The sequence below is a fragment of the Fusarium venenatum genome (genome assembly GCF_020744135.1).
Source record: "Fusarium venenatum strain MPI-CAGE-CH-0201 chromosome Unknown EDB82scaffold_2, whole genome shotgun sequence".
In the NCBI taxonomy this organism is placed as follows: domain Eukaryota; kingdom Fungi; phylum Ascomycota; class Sordariomycetes; order Hypocreales; family Nectriaceae; genus Fusarium; species Fusarium venenatum.
In genome coordinates this window covers 8,292,098-8,309,975 of record NW_027072130.1, presented here as the reverse complement: position 1 = coordinate 8,309,975, position 17,878 = coordinate 8,292,098, and the positions used below count along the sequence as shown (strand labels likewise).

The 17,878-nt window shown below is 49.4% G+C and overlaps 9 protein-coding genes across 9 annotated transcripts; 3 read left to right on the top strand and 6 right to left on the bottom strand.

Moving 5' to 3' along the window:
• Positions 1–67: 67 nt before the first annotated feature.
• EDB82DRAFT_525577 (Asp/Glu/hydantoin racemase) lies at positions 68–912 on the bottom strand (the record flags this gene model as incomplete). Its single annotated transcript, XM_025736256.1, has 2 exons — positions 68–736; positions 796–912. The coding sequence occupies 2 exons, from the start codon at positions 910–912 to the stop codon at positions 68–70; spliced, it is 786 nt and encodes a 261-aa protein (XP_025586881.1).
• Positions 913–1,052: 140 nt separating this feature from the next.
• EDB82DRAFT_196870 (actin family) lies at positions 1,053–2,727 on the top strand. Its single transcript, XM_025736255.2, has 3 exons — positions 1,053–1,260; positions 1,340–1,759; positions 1,815–2,727. The coding sequence occupies exons 1-3, from the start codon at positions 1,239–1,241 to the stop codon at positions 2,543–2,545; spliced, it is 1,173 nt and encodes a 390-aa protein (XP_025586880.1). The 5' UTR covers positions 1,053–1,238; the 3' UTR covers positions 2,546–2,727.
• A 1,420-nt stretch (positions 2,728–4,147) lies between these two features.
• On the top strand, positions 4,148–5,800 carry EDB82DRAFT_196856 (kinase-like domain-containing protein). The gene has a single exon (XM_025736254.2). The coding sequence runs from the start codon at positions 4,346–4,348 to the stop codon at positions 5,699–5,701; it is 1,356 nt and encodes a 451-aa protein (XP_025586879.1). The 5' UTR covers positions 4,148–4,345; the 3' UTR covers positions 5,702–5,800.
• A 436-nt stretch (positions 5,801–6,236) lies between these two features.
• Positions 6,237–6,837, bottom strand: EDB82DRAFT_196854 (uncharacterized protein). The gene has a single exon (XM_065607183.1). It carries the CDS (start codon positions 6,669–6,671, stop codon positions 6,333–6,335), a length of 339 nt encoding a protein of 112 aa, XP_065465054.1. The 5' UTR covers positions 6,672–6,837; the 3' UTR covers positions 6,237–6,332.
• Positions 6,838–7,774, bottom strand: EDB82DRAFT_196882 (ADP-ribosylation factor family-domain-containing protein). Its single transcript, XM_065607185.1, has 3 exons — positions 7,420–7,774; positions 7,221–7,367; positions 6,838–7,167 (listed from the first exon to the last, which is right to left on the bottom strand). Exons 1-3 carry the CDS (start codon positions 7,667–7,669, stop codon positions 7,004–7,006), a joined length of 561 nt encoding a protein of 186 aa, XP_065465053.1. The 5' UTR covers positions 7,670–7,774; the 3' UTR covers positions 6,838–7,003.
• Positions 7,617–8,081, top strand: EDB82DRAFT_196878 (uncharacterized protein). The gene has a single exon (XM_065607184.1). It carries the CDS (start codon positions 7,742–7,744, stop codon positions 8,036–8,038), a length of 297 nt encoding a protein of 98 aa, XP_065465052.1. The 5' UTR covers positions 7,617–7,741; the 3' UTR covers positions 8,039–8,081.
• Positions 8,082–8,618: 537 nt separating this feature from the next.
• On the bottom strand, positions 8,619–10,668 carry EDB82DRAFT_501932 (SGF29 tudor-like domain-containing protein). The gene is made up of 2 exons (XM_025736251.2): positions 10,423–10,668; positions 8,619–10,267 (listed from the first exon to the last, which is right to left on the bottom strand). The coding sequence occupies exon 2, from the start codon at positions 10,247–10,249 to the stop codon at positions 8,846–8,848; it is 1,404 nt and encodes a 467-aa protein (XP_025586877.2). The 5' UTR covers positions 10,250–10,267; positions 10,423–10,668; the 3' UTR covers positions 8,619–8,845.
• Positions 10,669–11,043: 375 nt separating this feature from the next.
• On the bottom strand, positions 11,044–12,866 carry EDB82DRAFT_501929 (mannose-6-phosphate isomerase). The gene is made up of 2 exons (XM_025736250.2): positions 12,516–12,866; positions 11,044–12,461 (listed from the first exon to the last, which is right to left on the bottom strand). Exons 1-2 carry the CDS (start codon positions 12,657–12,659, stop codon positions 11,259–11,261), a joined length of 1,347 nt encoding a protein of 448 aa, XP_025586876.1. The 5' UTR covers positions 12,660–12,866; the 3' UTR covers positions 11,044–11,258.
• A 1,278-nt stretch (positions 12,867–14,144) lies between these two features.
• EDB82DRAFT_525571 (uncharacterized protein) lies at positions 14,145–15,565 on the bottom strand (the record flags this gene model as incomplete). The annotated part of the gene is made up of 3 exons (XM_065609141.1): positions 14,145–15,254; positions 15,308–15,415; positions 15,512–15,565. The coding sequence occupies 3 exons, from the start codon at positions 15,563–15,565 to the stop codon at positions 14,145–14,147; spliced, it is 1,272 nt and encodes a 423-aa protein (XP_065465051.1).
• Positions 15,566–17,878: the final 2,313 nt, after the last annotated feature.

Sequence of the window (17,878 nt, the reverse complement as noted above, 5' to 3'; positions counted from 1 at the left end):
CATGTAGCAGGTATTTTCTAGGTATTTGTGGATGTGTCTTTACAGATAGAACGAAGTGCTGGCACATTTACCTAAAGGCTCGCCTGCTTCGGATCATTTGCTCCAACTGCATGACACCGGCCTTGACTCCATCAATGATGTAGACAAGGTCACCATCAGCCTTACCGTATTGCTCGATCGCAGTCGAGCGGATGATGCCCTCCAAGCCAGCCATACCACCGCACCCCATGACAACACAGTTAACCTGACCCTGGTCGAGCAGATTTTTGGTTGCTTCTTTGAGCTTCTCCCTGACCTTCTCCGGTGGAACAGTGTGAAAGTCGCCCGCTGTGAGACCCGACGAGTAGACGCCAGCAAACTTGCTGTTCACACCATCCTTTTCTTGACCGAGGAACTTCTTCACACCATTGGACAAGTGATCCTCCCAGAACTTTCCAGTCGTAACAATGCCCCATTTTGCGCTATTCTCTGGCGCAGCCATGAGTGAAAGGGATGTGAGAATACTCGCTTCAAAGATACCAGTAACAGCAAGATGGCGGTACCTAGTCAGCTTAGGGACTAGACAGTGAACGCTGAAGCATGCTACTAGAACAGCATCATACTTGTCCGACTCGAGCTCCTTCTCAATCTTGGGGTCGTCTAGAACTGCTTGAGTGCTGCGCTCGATGCCTTCCTGATCATTGATGCTGTCGGGGGCAGATTGAGGAGGAGCAGTGTAGGTATAAATCTCAACCGACTTTTATGACAATCAGCCTGCGCTGTAACTTATAATCTTTGCTGTTCGTTTGTTCATACATCTGGTAGTGACATATGGCGAATGGCATTGGCCATGCCTTCAGTCATGGTGGTCGATGAGTTTGGGTTTAGGACGAGAATGCGGAGATTCCGCCTGAGGTAGTTAATCTCGGACATAATGAAGGGCTTATAGATAGAGTATAAAATGCAATTAAATCTCGGCGTAATCAGGAAATATTTCAGCTTCAAATAAGCATATTTCGACCTATTTCTCAAGAGGGGTCGAGTCGTTTATGACTGAGTGTATACCATCATCTCACGCATCGCGGGGCGCCACGTGATCCGCCTCAGCCACTGGACCTCTGACGACGGTCGGCAAGACGTACCCCACTACTGACGACCACCTCAACCTCCTCTAAGCTGAGCTGTTGGCGATAGCAACACGACACGTCGTCGGCCTCTCAATCACCGAATTCCCATCTCCCATCTCTTATACAGTGAATATGGCCAACCCTCCACCCATTGGTAAGCTTTAAATGCACCGCACAGAGCTCCAGGAAGCTCCCCCAACCACCCCTGTGCTGACGATACCTCTACCGCTTAGTCCTCGATGGAGGTACCGGTTTCCTCAAAGTCGGATATGCCGCGCAGAACTTTCCCGAGCATCAATACCCTTCCATCGTCGGCCGACCGATCCTGCGTTCAGAGGAGCAGACCGATAGCGATGTTGTCATCAAGGATATCATGTGCGGTGACGAGGCCGCCGCCGCCCGAACAATGCTCCAGATCAGCTACCCCATGGAAAACGGTATCGTCAAGAAGTGGGATGACATGGAGCATCTTTGGGATTACACTTTCTACGAGAAGCTCAAGGTCGATCCCCAGGGCCAGAAGATCCTCTTGACGGAGCCTCCCATGAATCCTCTTAAGAACCGCGAGAAGATGTGCGAGGTCATGTTTGATAGATATGGATTCGGCGGTGTCTACGTTGCAATTCAGGCCGTTTTGGCTCTTTACGCCCAAGGTAATTATTATGTACAAACATTGGAGCTTTCCGAGAGCTAACGAATGCGGTGTAGGTTTGAGTTCCGGTGTTGTAGTCGACTCTGGTGATGGTGTCACACACATTGTCCCCGTCTACGAATCCGTGGTCCTCAACCACCTTACGAAGCGATTAGACGTTGCCGGCCGAGACGTCACGCGCAACCTGATCAAGCTGCTGCTGCGCCGCGGCTACGCTCTCAACCGAACCGCCGATTTCGAGACTGTCCGCCAGATCAAGGAGAAGCTATGCTACGTGTCGTACGACCTCGAGCTCGACAAGCGCCTGAGTGAGGATACCACCGTTCTCGTCGAGGATTACACTCTGCCGGACGGACGTGTGATCCGCGTGGGCAGCGAGCGTTTTGAGGCGCCAGAGTGTCTGTTCCAGCCTCACCTCGTCGACAGCGAGTCACCCGGACTGGGCGAGTTTCTCTTCAACACGATCCAATCGGCCGACGTGGACATTCGTTCTTCTCTGTTCAAGGCGATCGTCCTTTCGGGAGGAAGCAGCATGTACCCCGGTCTTCCTTCACGACTGGAGAAGGAGCTCAAGCAGCTGTGGCTCACGCGGGCGCTGCAGGGCAATCCTGAGCGCTTGAGCAAGTTCAAGGTGCGGATAGAGGATCCCCCGCGACGCCGACACATGGTGTTCCTTGGTGGTGCGGTGCTGGCCAACATCATGGCGGACAAGGAGAGCATGTGGGTTACCAAGGCGGAGTGGGAGGAGGAGGGAACTAGAGTTCTTGAGAAGCTGGGACCCCGATAAGTCTTGAAGCAAGCGTTATATATTGGGGGATTAGTATTTTGCGTTGAAAGTTTAGTGCAAGGTAGACAGCAAGAAAAGAGTTTTAAAGATTATAAGTGTGGTTATTATTGTTGACATTAGAGGTACGTTTCTGCTGCGAATAGCCGCAATTTTATCAGCCAACAGTTTGATTATGATACATTAATAGCCTGTCTTTTAAATAAGTCATGAGATGTCTTGGTGTTGTCCAGTTCATTCCAGACAATGCAACCACCAACACCCAAACTGATGTCCAAGCCAGCTTAGTCATCGTTCGACGGGACAAAAAAGTCGCATACCTAGTTCGAGTTCCAGAACACAAGGGAGGGAAAAAACATCAATTTGCATGAAACCTCGACCTCTGTCGCATTTTCACCTTTCTGCGTCAATCGCGAAACCACCACGAGCGGGAAACGCCAGCACCAGTATATACTATACTTATCCACGAGTCATTTCCAAGAGATCCATCTTATTCCCATCTCCACACAGAGAGCGGATCTCCGCACGAACCAGACCAGGCAGGTCGGCGGCCCCCCAATATTCCTTTGTTTCCGAAGAGATACAGAGACAGAGAGAGATCCGCGCCGCCGAAGAGGATACCTACAGCAGCCAGTGCAGCAACGATAGTACTGTGCGTCTGCAGGTGAAGTATTGAACCTACTCGCCGTACAAAGTTCCCAACGCGCATCCACCACGAAACTTCCATCAAGCCTCTCATCCTATCGGCGCGCATCATCAAGGTTCTGATCTATTACCTTTTATCCTTTTTGTCTTACGTTTTTCCTTTTTCCCCGCGCGGGGAAATAACACCATCTATTGCCTTTCAACTAGGGGTGCGCATCTGTGTCTTTGCCGCCATCATCATTATTGGGGGAGGCGCGCAAACTCGCAAATCAGCTTACAACCTCCCTCCCGTCTGCCCCCAAGTTTTCGGAGGCGCCGTTCCGAAAGTTAGAGCCTAATTTTACTCAATCAGAAGGAAAAAGAAAAAGAAGTTGATAAAAATAAAGAAACAAAAAAGTAAATGAGCATAACGAATCCGCCGACGGGGGCTTCGGGCCCGGGATCCGTTGGCTTGGGCGTTGTCAGGGGGCTGAAGCGGAGTGTTCAGGCGACTTTTGAAGGTGAGTTTCTTTTCTCTATTGTCTCTATCTATTACTACTATTATAATCTCTTTTTACATATATATCATATATCTGAATCTCGCCTATCTGTGATTCCCTGTTTACATCCCGTCATCTATTCACACACACACTTTTCGCATCGGCTTCATACCCGTGTCTGTACGGACTTGCCCATTTCTGCACGTCTTGCATATTCCTCCTCCTCTTTCTCCTCGACAGCTGAGACTAGCCTTACCCTATCTTGCCTTTTTGTCGGACTTTGATCTCCTTTGCCTGATTCTATACTCCGCATACTTGTCTTGGGGGGAAAGGATCAACCTGAGGTGTCGAGTTTTAGACAACCAACGACTTTACCAAACTCAACTCAAACTCAACTCAAACTCAACTCAAACTCAACTCAAACTCAACTCATCTTCATCATTGTCTTCTCAAGCCCTTTTTTTGTCTCAGCGTCATCATTTTAATTTCTTACCTGCATCATCTTTTCCTTTTCGGCTTTTTGGACGTCTTTGCTTTGGTCAATCCCGCTCATTACCGCTTGTGGGACTGACCCTATCTTTATCCTCCACCTCAACTCATCATCGCCACCGTCATTTTTCATAGTGTCAATGCCAAGTGGTTAACGCGCACTTTGACTATCACCTAATACTATTCGGCGATGCCTCTCCGCCCTCACATCGGTCTCGGTTTCCCATCTCACGCTTACCAAAAACGTCATGTAGAACCTCACGACCGCTCTACAGGATACCAGCCCAAGGTCCGCATCACAGATCGGTACCGCATTATTGGATTCATCAGCTCCGGTACCTACGGACGTGTTTACAAGGCTGTCGGTCGCAATGGAAAGCCCGTCGGCGAGTTTGCCATCAAAAAGTTCAAGCCTGATAAGGAAGGCGAGCAGATTAGCTACACGGGCATCTCGCAGAGTGCTGTCCGTGAGATGAGTTTGTGCAGCGAGCTTCACCACCACAATGTCATCCGTCTTTGTGAGATCATGCTCGAGGATAAGTGCATCTTTATGGTATTTGAGTATGCAGAGCATGATTTGCTTCAGATTATTCATCACCATACTCAACAACCTCGGCATCCGATCCCTCCAGCAACGATAAAGAGCATCATGTTTCAACTTCTCAATGGCTGCCAATATCTTCACACCAACTGGGTTCTGCACCGTGATCTCAAGCCCGCCAACATTATGGTTACTTCATCAGGTGAAGTCAAGATTGGTGATTTGGGTCTCGCGCGCCGTTTCGACAAGCCTCTTCATTCGCTGTTCAGTGGAGACAAGGTGGTCGTCACAATATGGTATCGTGCACCAGAACTCATCCTTGGATCTTACCACTACACCCCGGCCATCGACATGTGGGCTATTGGCTGCATCTTTGCAGAACTTCTATCTCTGCGACCCATATTTAAGGGCGAGGAGGCCAAGATGGACAGTAAAAAGACGGTACCTTTCCAACGCAACCAGATGCAAAAGATAATAGAGATCATGGGCGTGCCCACAAAGGACAAATGGCCCCTTCTCCCGACCATGCCTGAATACAATCAACTCAACACCCTCGCCAACACGATGGCCTCGTCTCATCACGGCCACCACGGTCATCATCACCCTCATCATCACGGCCACTACGGTTCCCGCAACCCTCCTCCGCCTCCACCCGGCGGCTCAAACCTTGAAAAGTGGTATTTCAGCACCATCAACCACACCAGCACCCCCGGAGGAGCTCCACCGCTTGCCTCCCTTGGTCAAGAGGGCTACAAGCTACTGGCCGGCCTTCTCGAGTACGATCCCTCAAAGCGTCTTACTGCCGCTCAAGCTCTTCAATCGCCATTTTTCTCCACTGGTGATCGTGTTAGTGCGAATTGCTTTGAAGGTTGCAAGAACGAGTACCCTTGTCGACGCGTCAGTCAAGACGACAATGATATCAGGACCAGCAGTTTACCTGGAACGAAGCGCAGCGGGTTACCTGATGACTCGCTCATGCGGCCAGCCAAAAGGTTGAAGGAGTAGAATCCCAGACCTCTACAAGCCCTTCCAACGTACAACGGTATCTGTCCCTGCGGTATGCAAATCAACAGTGTCGATTAGTACGGCAACATATTTCATTGCTGGTATACCGGTTTCTACCAATGTGTTATTCGAATGGCTACGGGGAACTGAGTGGGCATTTCAAGGGGACAATAGATATGATGGAGTTTATAGACATGGTATGGCGTTTTTGGTGGTTCTTTTTGTGCATGGGTTTGTGCTTGGTCGGGGTTCTAGAATGTTTAATCTGGTGGATGAACGGAGTAGTTGCTATAGCTTATACCCAGCGCTTGAATACAGCATTGATACTGTTCCTCATCTTGGCGATGCGCATGTGTGGATCAATTCACACCTTAATTTGTGTTGTCTATGAGTTGTCTGCTCATCACCCCACGCTCGTTAGAGGGGCGGACATATTCGTTGGTTTGTCAGGGAGGGCAAGCAAACGCGTATTTGGATGTCCCTTTCAACCCAAGGCGGACATCGTAACTCAACATTACGCCTGTAGTAGCAAAACCTCACCACACAGCAACATCACATGTCATCAAGGCAAACAATAAACTCGCACATGTGCATCTACAGCATCTTCCATTCCATTCCCCCCACCCGAGACTCAGTCTATCCTACCATCCCATCCCATTTCCTCTTCCCCTCCAACCTCCAACATCACCGCCGGTTTCAAGAAGGCAGAAAAAGGCTGCCATATCATTAGGAAGAATACATAAAAGGCCAGAGAAGACCATCTCTCACTCATAAAAAAAAATGAACAACGATATGACTTGCGCAACACAGTAGAAGAAGTAATAACCAGTAAAAATAAAAAAACGCGAATTCCACAAGATACAAGAAAAAGATAAAATAAAACGAAAAAGAAGAAGTGACATGCCTCAGATACGCTGCCTATCTGCTTTCTCTTTGCCTTTGTCCCCCCAATCCATACACATTCCCACATCCACCCTCCATTATCTTGTTATTGTTTCTGTTTTATCCTCCCCACATCTCCTTTTTTTGGTCGGCTTCCCCTTCTTCCGGCAGTAAATTAAAGCAAGATATGATAACAGTCGGGTATTTCGGCAAATTTCGGTGGGTGTTTGGAGATTCCGGGTGTGTTGTGTAGATGAGGGTCTTCCTTTCCGGGAGGTGATGTGAGCTGTCCTGTTCGCTTGGCAGCGTAGGACGAGGAAGAAAGAGTTCGGGATTGAGTCGGGGATAAAATATGATGATCAGAAAGGCCGAATACACCCAGACCAGAAACGTCACAAGTCGAGTTGTTTGTCTTGTCGTCTACTTCTTGGCCGGTGTAGGAGGAGCCTTGACGTTGTTGCTAAGCCACGCCAGACCTTCCAACAGACCTTCACCTGTGGTAGCGCAGCTAGGCACCACGTACCAGACCTTGTCCTTGAGCTTGGAGAGTTGAAGAGCCTCGGTAACTTCTTGGGGCTTCATGGCTAGGGGATTATTAGCATTTGCGTAATGAAGGAATAGGTGGATGATATCTTACCCTCTGCCAAATCTTGCTTGTTGGCAAACACGAGTAGTAGACTATCCTTCATCTCACGATCGTTGATGATGCGGTGAAGTTCTTGTCTAGCCTCCTCCATTCTGTTCCTGTCGGAAGAATCGATAACAAAGATAAGACCTTGCGTTCCTACACATACATCGTCAGTACTCCTTCGCAAGTCTGGTCGCGCAATACATACCACTAAAGTAATGCCTCCACAGAGGTCGAATCTTGTCCTGACCACCGACATCCCAAACGTTGAACTTGACATTCTTGTACGTGACAGTCTCGACGTTGAAGCCGACGGTGGGAATAGTAGTAACGTCCTGGCCGAGCTTGAGTTTGTAGAGGATGGTTGTCTTTCCGGCGGCGTCGAGACCGAGCATGAGAAGGCGCATCTCCTTTGATCCGAAGATCTTGCCCATCATCTTTGAGAATTGACCGCCCATGGTTGCGGTTTGTGTGTGGTATCGGTTTTGTTATGCGCTCGTGTTTTCGCGGGGGTGGTGTGATGTTTAGATATGGGGTTGACAAGGGATGATGTCGTTTCTTTTTTTATTCGATCTGTTCACGGCGCAAATTTGTCAGCCTTGTTTCTTTTCCTTGTGGTAGCAAAAAGCTTGATATCGAGCAGAGCTGTCTGGTCTGGAGAAATGGAGAGGTGCAAGATACGTGTCAGGTCCAATGGTCGTTGTTTCATGGCAGCCCAAGAAAGGAGGCTCTCGAGAGCAAGCCATAGCGAAACTTTGCGAGTGTTCCTGCCCACGCTTGTCCTTTTGTGTTTTATCGCAATAAACAAGATGCATACATACACCTAATCGCTCGTTCGCGGGTTTATCGTATCGTCTCGTATCGTGGTAGTGGTTGAGATTGTTTTGTTTTGTTTTGTTTTGTTTTGTTTGAATTAAGCGGTTTCGTAGTAGGTAGTAAGTAGCCTGGGGAAATAACCGTAGTGTCGACAGACCAGAGCTTGGGTATTACAACAAAGCAAACTCAAGGATCCATCAAACAAATCAATATGTTGTACAGCTTTTCGTCGTCTTCCCCCGTCAGGGGAAAAGAAAAACGGACCAAGCGAAAGGTGATTCTCCCTCCGGGCGTTGCTCTCTCCCCTGGCCTGAGCCCCTCTAGGTCTAGCGCTCAGCACGGGGCAACCAGGCGGGCGGGGACAGTTGATAGACAGGCTACAGCACTATTGTCACTGGATTATGACGAATGACCAGGCCCCTGAGCCCCCTGCCTGGTCCCTGAAATGAGATAACGGTAGGTGCTCTGCAAGGTACCAGACCCGCTTTCTTAAATGGCCTGGCCTCAAAATACAGTCGCCATAATAAACACAAACGTTGGGTGGGTACATTAACCTCCGAAGCAATATCACAGCCTATATCAAGAAGGAAATAATCATCAATGCTCGTTGTCATGTTTATAGTGGCGCTTCTATAGAGCCTATTTTAGTTGAGCTATTTCTCGGAGCCCATCACCTCCGCTACGACGTTATCATTAAACAGACGATAAGTCTATACCCCAGAGAATAACGCGCCAACGCCTTCTTGTTACCTGACTCAATCCAAATGTGTTGACAGTGATCTGTTCTTGTATGTACTAGAACGTATACGCCCCGCAACCTATGCCCTGTACTCAATCACAAACCTTCTCTCAACCTGCTGCAGCGTTGATGAGTCGTTTTCCCCTTCAAACTTGAGGTTGACCTTGCCATCATTGTCCATGCTGTGAACCTCAGCTTTGTAGAATGTCGTTGTGTTTGGGTATAGCGCTAGCACCATTTTGCCCGACTCCCAATCTTTGAGCGTAGATGCCTGACTTTCAGGCGTGATGGGGATCATACTGCTGGCGCTTGATCGGTATTCCTTCTGTTTGTTCTGATCCTCAGGCTCTATATCAAGGACCTTGTAGCGACGGCTCTTGCCTTCGCCCATCACCTGTGCAACTTCACCTAGTATCCAGTCTGGTGCCGAATCGCCACTGCTCACTTGCTTCGGTTTGAATGCGACCGTGTCACCTTTTTGAAAGACGACTTTGGACTTGTTGTTCCCGGATCCGACGCCACTACCCACTGACCCCTGAGGCTCAACACTATCGGCCTTGGGTGGCATGCTGTCACGGTCGCGGTCCCGTTCTCTTTCCCGCTCTCTTTCCCGTTCGCGTTCGCGTTCGCGTTCACGTTCTCTGGCTCGATCGCCGTACTTCCGTGAATTTCCCCCGATGGGACTAGGGACAGGCGAGTCTCCAGCTCCATCAAAGTCGTAGAGCGAAGAAGCCGCCGCTGTGGTATCTCGCGCCTGTCTCTTGCCAGGCCCTGCCGCTTGAGCATCCTGCTGTTCCTTTGCGTGCACCACGGCACGCAACACTTTAAGCTGCTCGATAGTATTCTTGAGTGATGACATGTTAGCCTCGGAGTGTTTGACCCCTGCCCGGCACAGTTGCTCCATTTCTTTCAATGAATCTCCGGGAATCTTTTCCAGATCCATGGCGCCGACTTGCTTATCCATGGTGACAAGCTCTGTAAGACTGTCATTCTCGGCATTGATTCCCGAGACAATCTCTCCCATTTGGCTTTTGCATAGCTCCCATATCTGCACTTCCTCTCCGTGTGAATTTCCATTGTTGCGGTTGGACGCGCGCCCGCTGCGGTTTCGTTGTGACATGTCGCGATTATTGCGCTCCGGCGGCTTCACCGACTCTGGGCGCGGGGTATTGGTTTCACTTCTACCTGGAGATGACCGCTTGGGCGTGCCCACGTCCGAGGTAATGTCCCTGCTATGGTTCTTGGTCCTCGACTTGGAGGGTCGGTTCGGTGTCGAATCTCTGCTGGAAGGATCCTGTCGCTTGGAGCTCGAACGTTTAGGCTCGGGCGTATTTGAGGATTGGCGCAGAGACTCTTGAAAGCTATTCTCTCTCGAATGAGTACCACTTCGTCGGGGTTTGAGAGGGATTTGGTAATAAGGGCCGAGGTCTTCTTGGAGGTTCTTGAGTTCGTCCCGCGCAGGCTTCTCCCTGTTAGCCATCATGCCCCGATACCAACCCGCCTAGACACAATGTTGCGATAAGAATCAACCCGAGGAAGGAACCATTTCGATGACAAGCCAAGAAAACAAAATTGATAATCAAGAAGAAGAATCGGGCGTGGGTGATGCAATGCGATATTGGGGATAATTGAATTCATCAAGAAAAATTGACTAACCTGAGTTAAGAGAGGCCCGAGTGCTCACAGGCCGAGGCGGGATAGTATGGGGAAGGAAAAGGCGACTAAGACAGAAGGCGCGTCGCAGACGAGAAGTGATCGGCAAATGGGAAAGAACAAGAGGAAAAATAAAAGGTAATATGGAAAAAAGGATTAGTTCATTCTAGAAGAACACTTTGCTGCAAAAGACCTAAACGTTGCTGGTGGAAGTGGGTATCTTATCATAAGAGTGTCGTGTTTGTCGTGATGGTGCATAGGGAGTCATGCTATAGCAGTTGAGGCTGATGATTCAATGCCAAGGACAACACGGCAGAACCAAGGCGGTGAAGAGCTGGGGGTCAGAGCTGAGAGCTGCGAGGGGTCAATGGGCTTGTCTAGGTGAGGGAAGCGGTCCAAGACAATTACCACGCCTATTGACCTGTTGGCTCCTTGTCTATTGGTCTCATTAGGTTGTACGAGTTTTTGTTTGGAAGGTTTGTGAGATAACTTCATTCTCGCGCTCATTAAGCTTTCATTCGTACGGACAGATAGATCAACCTTTACTTGTAAGTATTCAGTATAATGACAAGGCTTGGACTTCGTTGAAAACCTACAAAACATAAACAGGTAGAATGGTTACTATTAAAGTCAAAAGTCTTTTTAATTAAATTCGAAAATATGTCGCCAGCTATAGAACTACTGCTCTTTCGCCTGTCCCTTTACTCGGCTAGGCAGTAAGACGAGTATCAATTGGACTCGAAGTAAGCCCATCCTTGAACTCATTAACGTGAAAGCAAATACTCCTGCTCGAGAGCCCAACGTATTTCCCGGAGCTTCTCAATGTCCCGGAGTCTTTCCTAAAGCTTTTGCTTCTCCGAATCATCAATCTCGCAAAACGCCTTGAACGTCGTAAACTCATCATCCTCACCACCCTCAGACTCGAGCACAACCTCAGCAGTCGATCCCACAAAGTACACATACCCCTCTTTCATCTCAGCGCTCGTAGGTCCAACAGAAATCTTGCCCCGACCGCCTGTGCAGATGACAATGCTGGGACCCTCGAGAGGATCAAATGTGGCCTTGGCACCATCGCCGCGGAGAACGCTGCGCACGACGCTGAATTCCTCGATCGGGGGATCGTATAGAACAACTGCTGAGCCGGAGCTGTAGCTTGTGCGGTTGAGTGTTGCGTAGGGGTAGTCTGTGGGTGTCATCTTTTGTTCCTCGATGGGAGCAAAGTTGTAGGTTAGCATGTCGACAAGAGTAGACACGTCCTTGAACTTGGGTGTGAAGCCGGCGCGGACAACATTGTCCGATGCAGCCATGCACTCCATGATGTCGCCGGAAATGTAGGCGTGGATGTCGTCGGCGACCAGGAACAAGGCCTCGCCGGGCTCAAGTGTTACAAAGTTGAGGAAGAAGAGCACAAAGCAACCAATATCGTCACCAAACTCGCCATATGTTCGCTTGACGAGCTCAGCGAGCTTCTCGCCAGAAGTAGCAGCAACACCACCACCAGCGAAATCAGCACCCTCCTTCTCTGCTTGCTCAGCCAGCTTGGGCATCTGCTCAGCGATATCCTCAGCCGAAGAAGACATGAGCGCTCCAAAAACCTTCTTCAGCAACTTCTTCTTCTCGTCTGTAACACCCTCCTCGCCATCTTTGGCGACCTGCGCAAACTCCTTTGCAGCCTCATCGCCTACGAGCGCTCGCAGCGCAGGTACAGTGTCGAGGAAGTGCACAATCTCAGTGAGGGGTCGGAAACCGCAAAGACCTTCGAAGGGTGTGATGGCGATGGCCATCTCGGGCTTGTGGTTGTCATCGGGGTAGTTCTTTGGATCGCGGGCGTGGAGCTGTTCGGCGAGCTTCTTGTTGGGGTGGGCCTGAATAGACAACGCCTTTGCTATCGAGAGAACCTTGAAGAGAAAGGGGAGCTTGTTGCCGTAGTGTGAAGAAATAGTCTGGGATAGAAGCGCCTGGTTGTCTTCGCAGAGTTCTAGGAGGGTTCGGCCGGTGTTGAGGTCTCGGGAGGGGTTGGAGGGGTGCGTTCCCATCCACAGCTATAGCGAAGCAACGTCAATTTGAGATACCGCATATCGTGTATGTATGCTCACCTCGGCGTATGGGGTATCAGACTCGATCTTGAGATCATCAGACGGCGTAGCAGCAGCGAATCGAGCAGCGGCAGAGTCGTCGCCCTTTTTGCCCCAGGCGTACGAGTTGACACCGCATTGTAGACGAAACAGAGGAACCTGCATGTTGTTGGTGAAATGCGATACTGAAGTTGTATCTATATCTGTAGCTTGAATGCGCGCTCGTCTATAAAGTTGCAAGGAGAAAAAAGAAATACGATATCAGTCACAGAGAAAGAGATGATGACACGGCGCAAAGATCAAAGCAATGACGACTGAAGTGGAGGGGGAGCATTACACTTTGTAATTGTACGAGACCCCGCCAAATCAGTGAAAACGTGGTGCAGTTCAGTTGCTATATTCCCTGTAGCTCTCCGGAGTAGCGCCGCTTCCTTCGTAAAGGTAACCCCGCTGTGGGCCTGTAACTAAAGTCTGTAGTTTCCTATTCTGGCTAGTTTTTCATTCATGTGATGATGAGCCTCATTACACGATATCAGGGATTTTATATTACAGCTACGAGGTTGTAATTTACTTCTTTGACGATTTTGGTTTTATACAAGATAATTAGCCGTATATGGTTCTGCTTATGGTGTACATCTTTGATCGATCTCAACAGTTCAAACGTCACATGTCATATCACATCATTCATTCAGTCAATCAGAATTACCACACAGAGTAATAAAAGTAGGTTTATTGTTCAAGAGCAAGACTCAAGATATCCAAGTCATGATGCTCAGAGTTGTGCAATTCATGTACAAGTACGTTGTCATAACTCAGCAAGATACGACGTTTGGCTTTCCATCTCATCTCAGCCAGTTCATTCATTACCCATCACCCAATTATCCCTCTCTTTCATCAATCACCATTTTTTGTTGCTGCCAATAAAGACATGTACAGACTTGTGCACCAAAAAAAGCAAAAACCAACAGACCAAAAACACCCCCCGTTTCCCCCCAGACGCCCAAGGTCTAGCAACTCATGCATCCCTGGTAAGTGTGTGTAGAGACAGACACTTGGACTACAGCGTAGATGTTTTATCCTGTACCGACCGAGAACTCCGGAAACAAAAGTGTTGTGAGTGAAAGAAATCCCAAGGATAAGACGCCAGAGTAGAGAGGTGCATGCATACTTTGACGACCAATCATGCAAATAGAAAACAAATGATAGGAAAAAAGAAAGGGGAAAGGGGGAAAAGAACAACAAGACACACTCGGGAGATAGGACCGCCACCGTGATACAAGATCAACGCTCAACTTGCTTCCCCGTCAGACGCTGTATCTCATCGCTATCGATGCGGTGCATCGCAGTTCGAAAGGCCATATTCCGAAAGCGGGACGATCGAGTAGTTCGTCCGTTTCTTGTCGTGAATGATAAGCGAGCCCATCAAATCCGTTGGGTACTTGGTCTGATCACGACATATCCTTCGTTTTCGTGCCTTGACCTGCAGCTCTATTGCCTTGACCGAACCTCGAGTCAAGGTGGCAACCGGTAAGGGTAGACCAATAGTTCATGCATGACATCTCCAAAAACTCGAGCACAACACACGGTAACTCCTCAAGCAGGCAATCAATGCAGACTTGTATGGGTCACAGCAAGCTCATGACAGCAAACTCAGAGAGACCCCGCACCCGCACCCGTACTCCTGCGGATGTGTTCTACAGCTGCATCTCCAATATCACCACCAGCGGGCAGCATGTAGGCTGTACCTTGGTGAGGTAGATAAGGCGCCGCAGCATGACCAAGCGAAAAGGTACCTAGACCGTTGCCGTTGAGATGGGGCAGATTACGACGACCAGCAGCAGCGCCCACCGGTACCGTTACTCCAGCCGTCGTGTCCGTGTAGCGATACGCCATGTCAGGACCTCCTTGGCTCGACGCGAACATAGCTGCATCCGAAGAGCCTGTATGCGAGTAGAGATCGTTGCTGCTCGAGCGGCCGTACTGAGGGATGGGAGTATACGAGGGCAGGCAGCTGCTCGAGGTGGAGGACTCGTAACTCGTGTAACTCGAGGGCGTCTCGGAAGTAGAACTCACAGGCGACGTCTCCGAGGTGGAGTCTTGCGATGACTTGCTGCTGCTACTGCTGTAGATGGAGCTGCCCGAATCGTTCTTGTACGACGACCCTATCGAACTGGACATTGAAGACCGACCCACTGGCGCGGGCAGTACCCTCTCGCCTGTGTTGACACCCGCCACGTTCTGAAGAGCAAGACCCTTGGGGTCTGGCGCCATACTCTGGAAAGCCACGTTCTTGGAATCAGGCACCAGGTTCTGGTAGGCAGTCGAGTCGGCCGTTACCTGAGCTGGTCGGTGTACCAGATTCATCATGGTGTTCCCGCTGCTGTATGCGTAGCTGGGTTCCGTGTCCACGCAAAGTGCCGACTTTTCGGGGGTTCCAGAAGCGATCCTATAGCTCATACCGTAGTCTGGGTCGTGCACTGGGGAGTAGGCTGGCTGGTACAGAGCATAGCTGTAGCTCTGGTCGTCCGTATATCCATGGCCCCAGGCAAGAGGACAGTAGGACTTGGTGCCATACGTAAAGTTTGCGGGGTTGCGGTAGACAAATGCTTCAGTGGTGTATGCAGGGAGTCCATCGGTATAGGATGGAGTTGATGAAGGTAGAGATGATATAGCAGAGCTTCCTCGAGCTTGATACTGTCGAGAAGCTTCGAGGCTGTATGTGAAGCTCTCGCCCTTCAAGGTTGTCTCCTGCGACGCCACCTTGATCGATAGTGTAAGCCATAGCTAAACGTCTTTCGTCTAGGAAAACATACCCTGAGAAACTGACACGGTTCGTAGCCTGCATTTTTGCAGTTGGTGCATGGTCCCCCATTACCTGTATCACCACTGCAGCGAATCTTCCTTTTTCGACAGCGTCCACACTGAATCTGCTGTTAGCCCGCTACACAACTATGTAAGTCTCACACACACCACACACACCAGGTAAGAGTAAAAGGTTAGAAAAGGTCTTGACTTACTGCCACCGCAATGCGTTTTCGCTGGGGCGTCACATCGTCATCCCTGTCGCTCATGATAGTCGTCCGCGTGTCTGGATGAATATAAGAAGGCATCCGACGTTCTGGGTAGGATGAGTAAACGGTCATCCGGTTGTTGCCCAACCGGCGGATGTCTGTCGAGTAACAGTTTGGAGATACCATGGTATGGACTTATAGTAAAAGCGAGAGAAAAGAGTCTGTGTAGAGACTCAAAGGAGGGACTGATCAAACTCCCTCATCAAGACAAACAAACTCCTTCCTCAAGTCAGAGTCTATCACCCTAATAGTACTCTGAACAAAGTCTTCCACCGCTGGCGTCCAAGTACAAAGCCTGCGCCTTGACAGCCGTTCCCGATATCAAGCAATCGTCCGTCGGGACACTCGGTAAGAGAAAGGATCTATCCGATTATGGATGGTGAGGTGGTTGATGTCTATTCGTCTGATAGTTGAGTTCAAATATTATGATTACCGGTTCTTATCAACTTCAGAGTGACAAGACGTGGGTTGCTTAAGCAGAACAAATATCGACAAAGACCAGAAGAAAAAAGAAGAGATCCAGAGTCCAAATATCTGCAGCCGTGGCATCTTGTTATATTCCGTACGACTGACTTATACCGCTCCTGGCATGACCACTTGTATCTGTTTGCTTGCCCAAGCATAGCCCAGAGCTTGTCTTCCTCCAATAAACGGCCCTAATTTTTGCAACACACACAAGTCCCACTGGAGTGTTGATCGAGGTACTCCGGTGGTCATTCCTGATGAGAGTAGACCCCTCGTACAACAGATGCCAACTTTCAGAAAGCCTTTCAAGGTGCTCCATGATGATCCCCAGCAATGTATGGCTGGGAAACCCCAGTTATGCGAAGGTGGGCGGCGGCAGGCTATTGCAGGGTGTCTGCATCATTAGCAGGAGTGTCCATGCTCTCCACCATGACCTCTACGTCGACCATATGTGACAAACGGGTATCAATCCCGAACAGGAAACCCAGATCTTTTCGATCGGTTTAAGGCTTTCCCAGATCGTATTCAGATATGCAGATTGAGTTGTTGAACCAAGACCAATTCGAATCCGAAACGAGCACCGACGAGAAACGTCTGTACTGACTGGGCTGGTTGATGTTGGGACACGGCATACTTTGCCAATGGTCCTGACCACTAGAAGTATACAGGTGAGGTTGCATTCGCTCTGCCATACCACCCCAGACTTGAAGCGAGACTTCGGTCGGCAAACAAGTTTGTGCCTCTCCTCAACCATGGGCGTCGCAAGAGCCGATTGTTAACATGTTCATTGTTTGCCAGCCGGCTCTTGTTCCTGTCTTGGAAAAAGGAAGCACTCAAACAACAGGCAAAGGCGAGGCCGCCTAGGGCCGCAAATTAAACAAACGGATATATCTTGAGCGTAATTAGATGCAAGCCCGTGGTGGGCAAGACCAGGCCCTGCAATGGAACAACAAGTCCAATTGCGATGCTTCTTGGCTTACTAGTCATGCATCCTTCGTCAAAGTAGTGGCGCAGGGATTCTCTTCGGCTGTGACATGGTGCAAAGTCTCTCGTCAATAGATGCTGTAAATTCGTCGCTTGTATCATGTTGCGTAACGGGTGTGTTGACAGAGCAGAAAACTTAGTCTAGTGCTCCGTGCACAAAAAGTTTTGAGGTTAAAGATCTGGGCCTCGTCCCTTGTCATGTCTTGTCTGAATATGTCTTGGATCTCCAACCCATGTTGTTAATTAACAATACCTCCATGAAAGTAGTATCCCCGGTTCCTAGGTCGTGGCGTGCTTACCAGGCCCTTCCTTGTCGGTGTGAGCGGCAATGTCTAACTAGATTGACAACGATCTCATGAACGTATCGTCAGCAGACAAACATCTGCTTCAAAACGTGATTGAGCAAGCTCTCAATAATGTCGGCATCCCTACAAACTTGCAGGCGGGGCTGAAGCATATGAAATCTGACCGGCTATGTACAACGTTAGAGCGATGTTCTAGTCATTGAGCCACTGACATACTTTCCAAGTCGGTTAATGAATTCTGCTTCTTTCGATTAACCTTGAACATGTAATATACTTGCTTCTTTCTTGGTGACCCACTACATGTGCAGATTGACTGTTTGTACATGATGCAGGCACAATGAATTGGGCCATTCAGATGAGGATATGCAATACTTAATCCACATAGAAAACAGACATAGCTTGACCGGAAGAGCAACCGCTTATTCCTAGTCGTGCAGAAGGCTGGAACGACAGAACTTTTCCTGAAGTCTGCAGAACAACCTCAGCCGCCGTTTGCTGAGGCGCTTTCAATATGCAGAACCGAGACGCAAGGGAGGATAGCCCTCTCCATATTGGGCAC

Coding starts and splice junctions, on each gene's coding strand:
- EDB82DRAFT_196870 (XM_025736255.2), top strand. CDS start 1,239: ATGGCCAACCCTCCACCCATTG. Junction 1,261..1,339: donor GGCCAACCCTCCACCCATTG/GTAAGCTTTAAA, acceptor TCTACCGCTTAG/TCCTCGATGGAGGTACCGGT. Junction 1,760..1,814: donor TTTGGCTCTTTACGCCCAAG/GTAATTATTATG, acceptor AATGCGGTGTAG/GTTTGAGTTCCGGTGTTGTA.
- EDB82DRAFT_196878 (XM_065607184.1), top strand. CDS start 7,742: ATGGGGTTGACAAGGGATGATGTCGTTTCTTTTTTTATTCGATCTGTT.
- EDB82DRAFT_196856 (XM_025736254.2), top strand. CDS start 4,346: ATGCCTCTCCGCCCTCACATCGGTCTCGGTTTCCCATCTCACGCTTAC.
- EDB82DRAFT_196882 (XM_065607185.1), bottom strand. CDS start 7,669: ATGGGCGGTCAATTCTCAAAGATGATGGGCAAGATCTTCGGATCAAAG. Junction 7,368..7,419: donor GTGGAGGCATTACTTTAGTG/GTATGTATTGCG, acceptor ATGTATGTGTAG/GAACGCAAGGTCTTATCTTT. Junction 7,168..7,220: donor CAAGCAAGATTTGGCAGAGG/GTAAGATATCAT, acceptor ATAATCCCCTAG/CCATGAAGCCCCAAGAAGTT.
- EDB82DRAFT_501929 (XM_025736250.2), bottom strand. CDS start 12,659: ATGCAGGTTCCTCTGTTTCGTCTACAATGCGGTGTCAACTCGTACGCC. Junction 12,462..12,515: donor CTGATACCCCATACGCCGAG/GTGAGCATACAT, acceptor GCTTCGCTATAG/CTGTGGATGGGAACGCACCC.
- EDB82DRAFT_501932 (XM_025736251.2), bottom strand. CDS start 10,249: ATGATGGCTAACAGGGAGAAGCCTGCGCGGGACGAACTCAAGAACCTC.
- EDB82DRAFT_196854 (XM_065607183.1), bottom strand. CDS start 6,671: ATGTGGGAATGTGTATGGATTGGGGGGACAAAGGCAAAGAGAAAGCAG.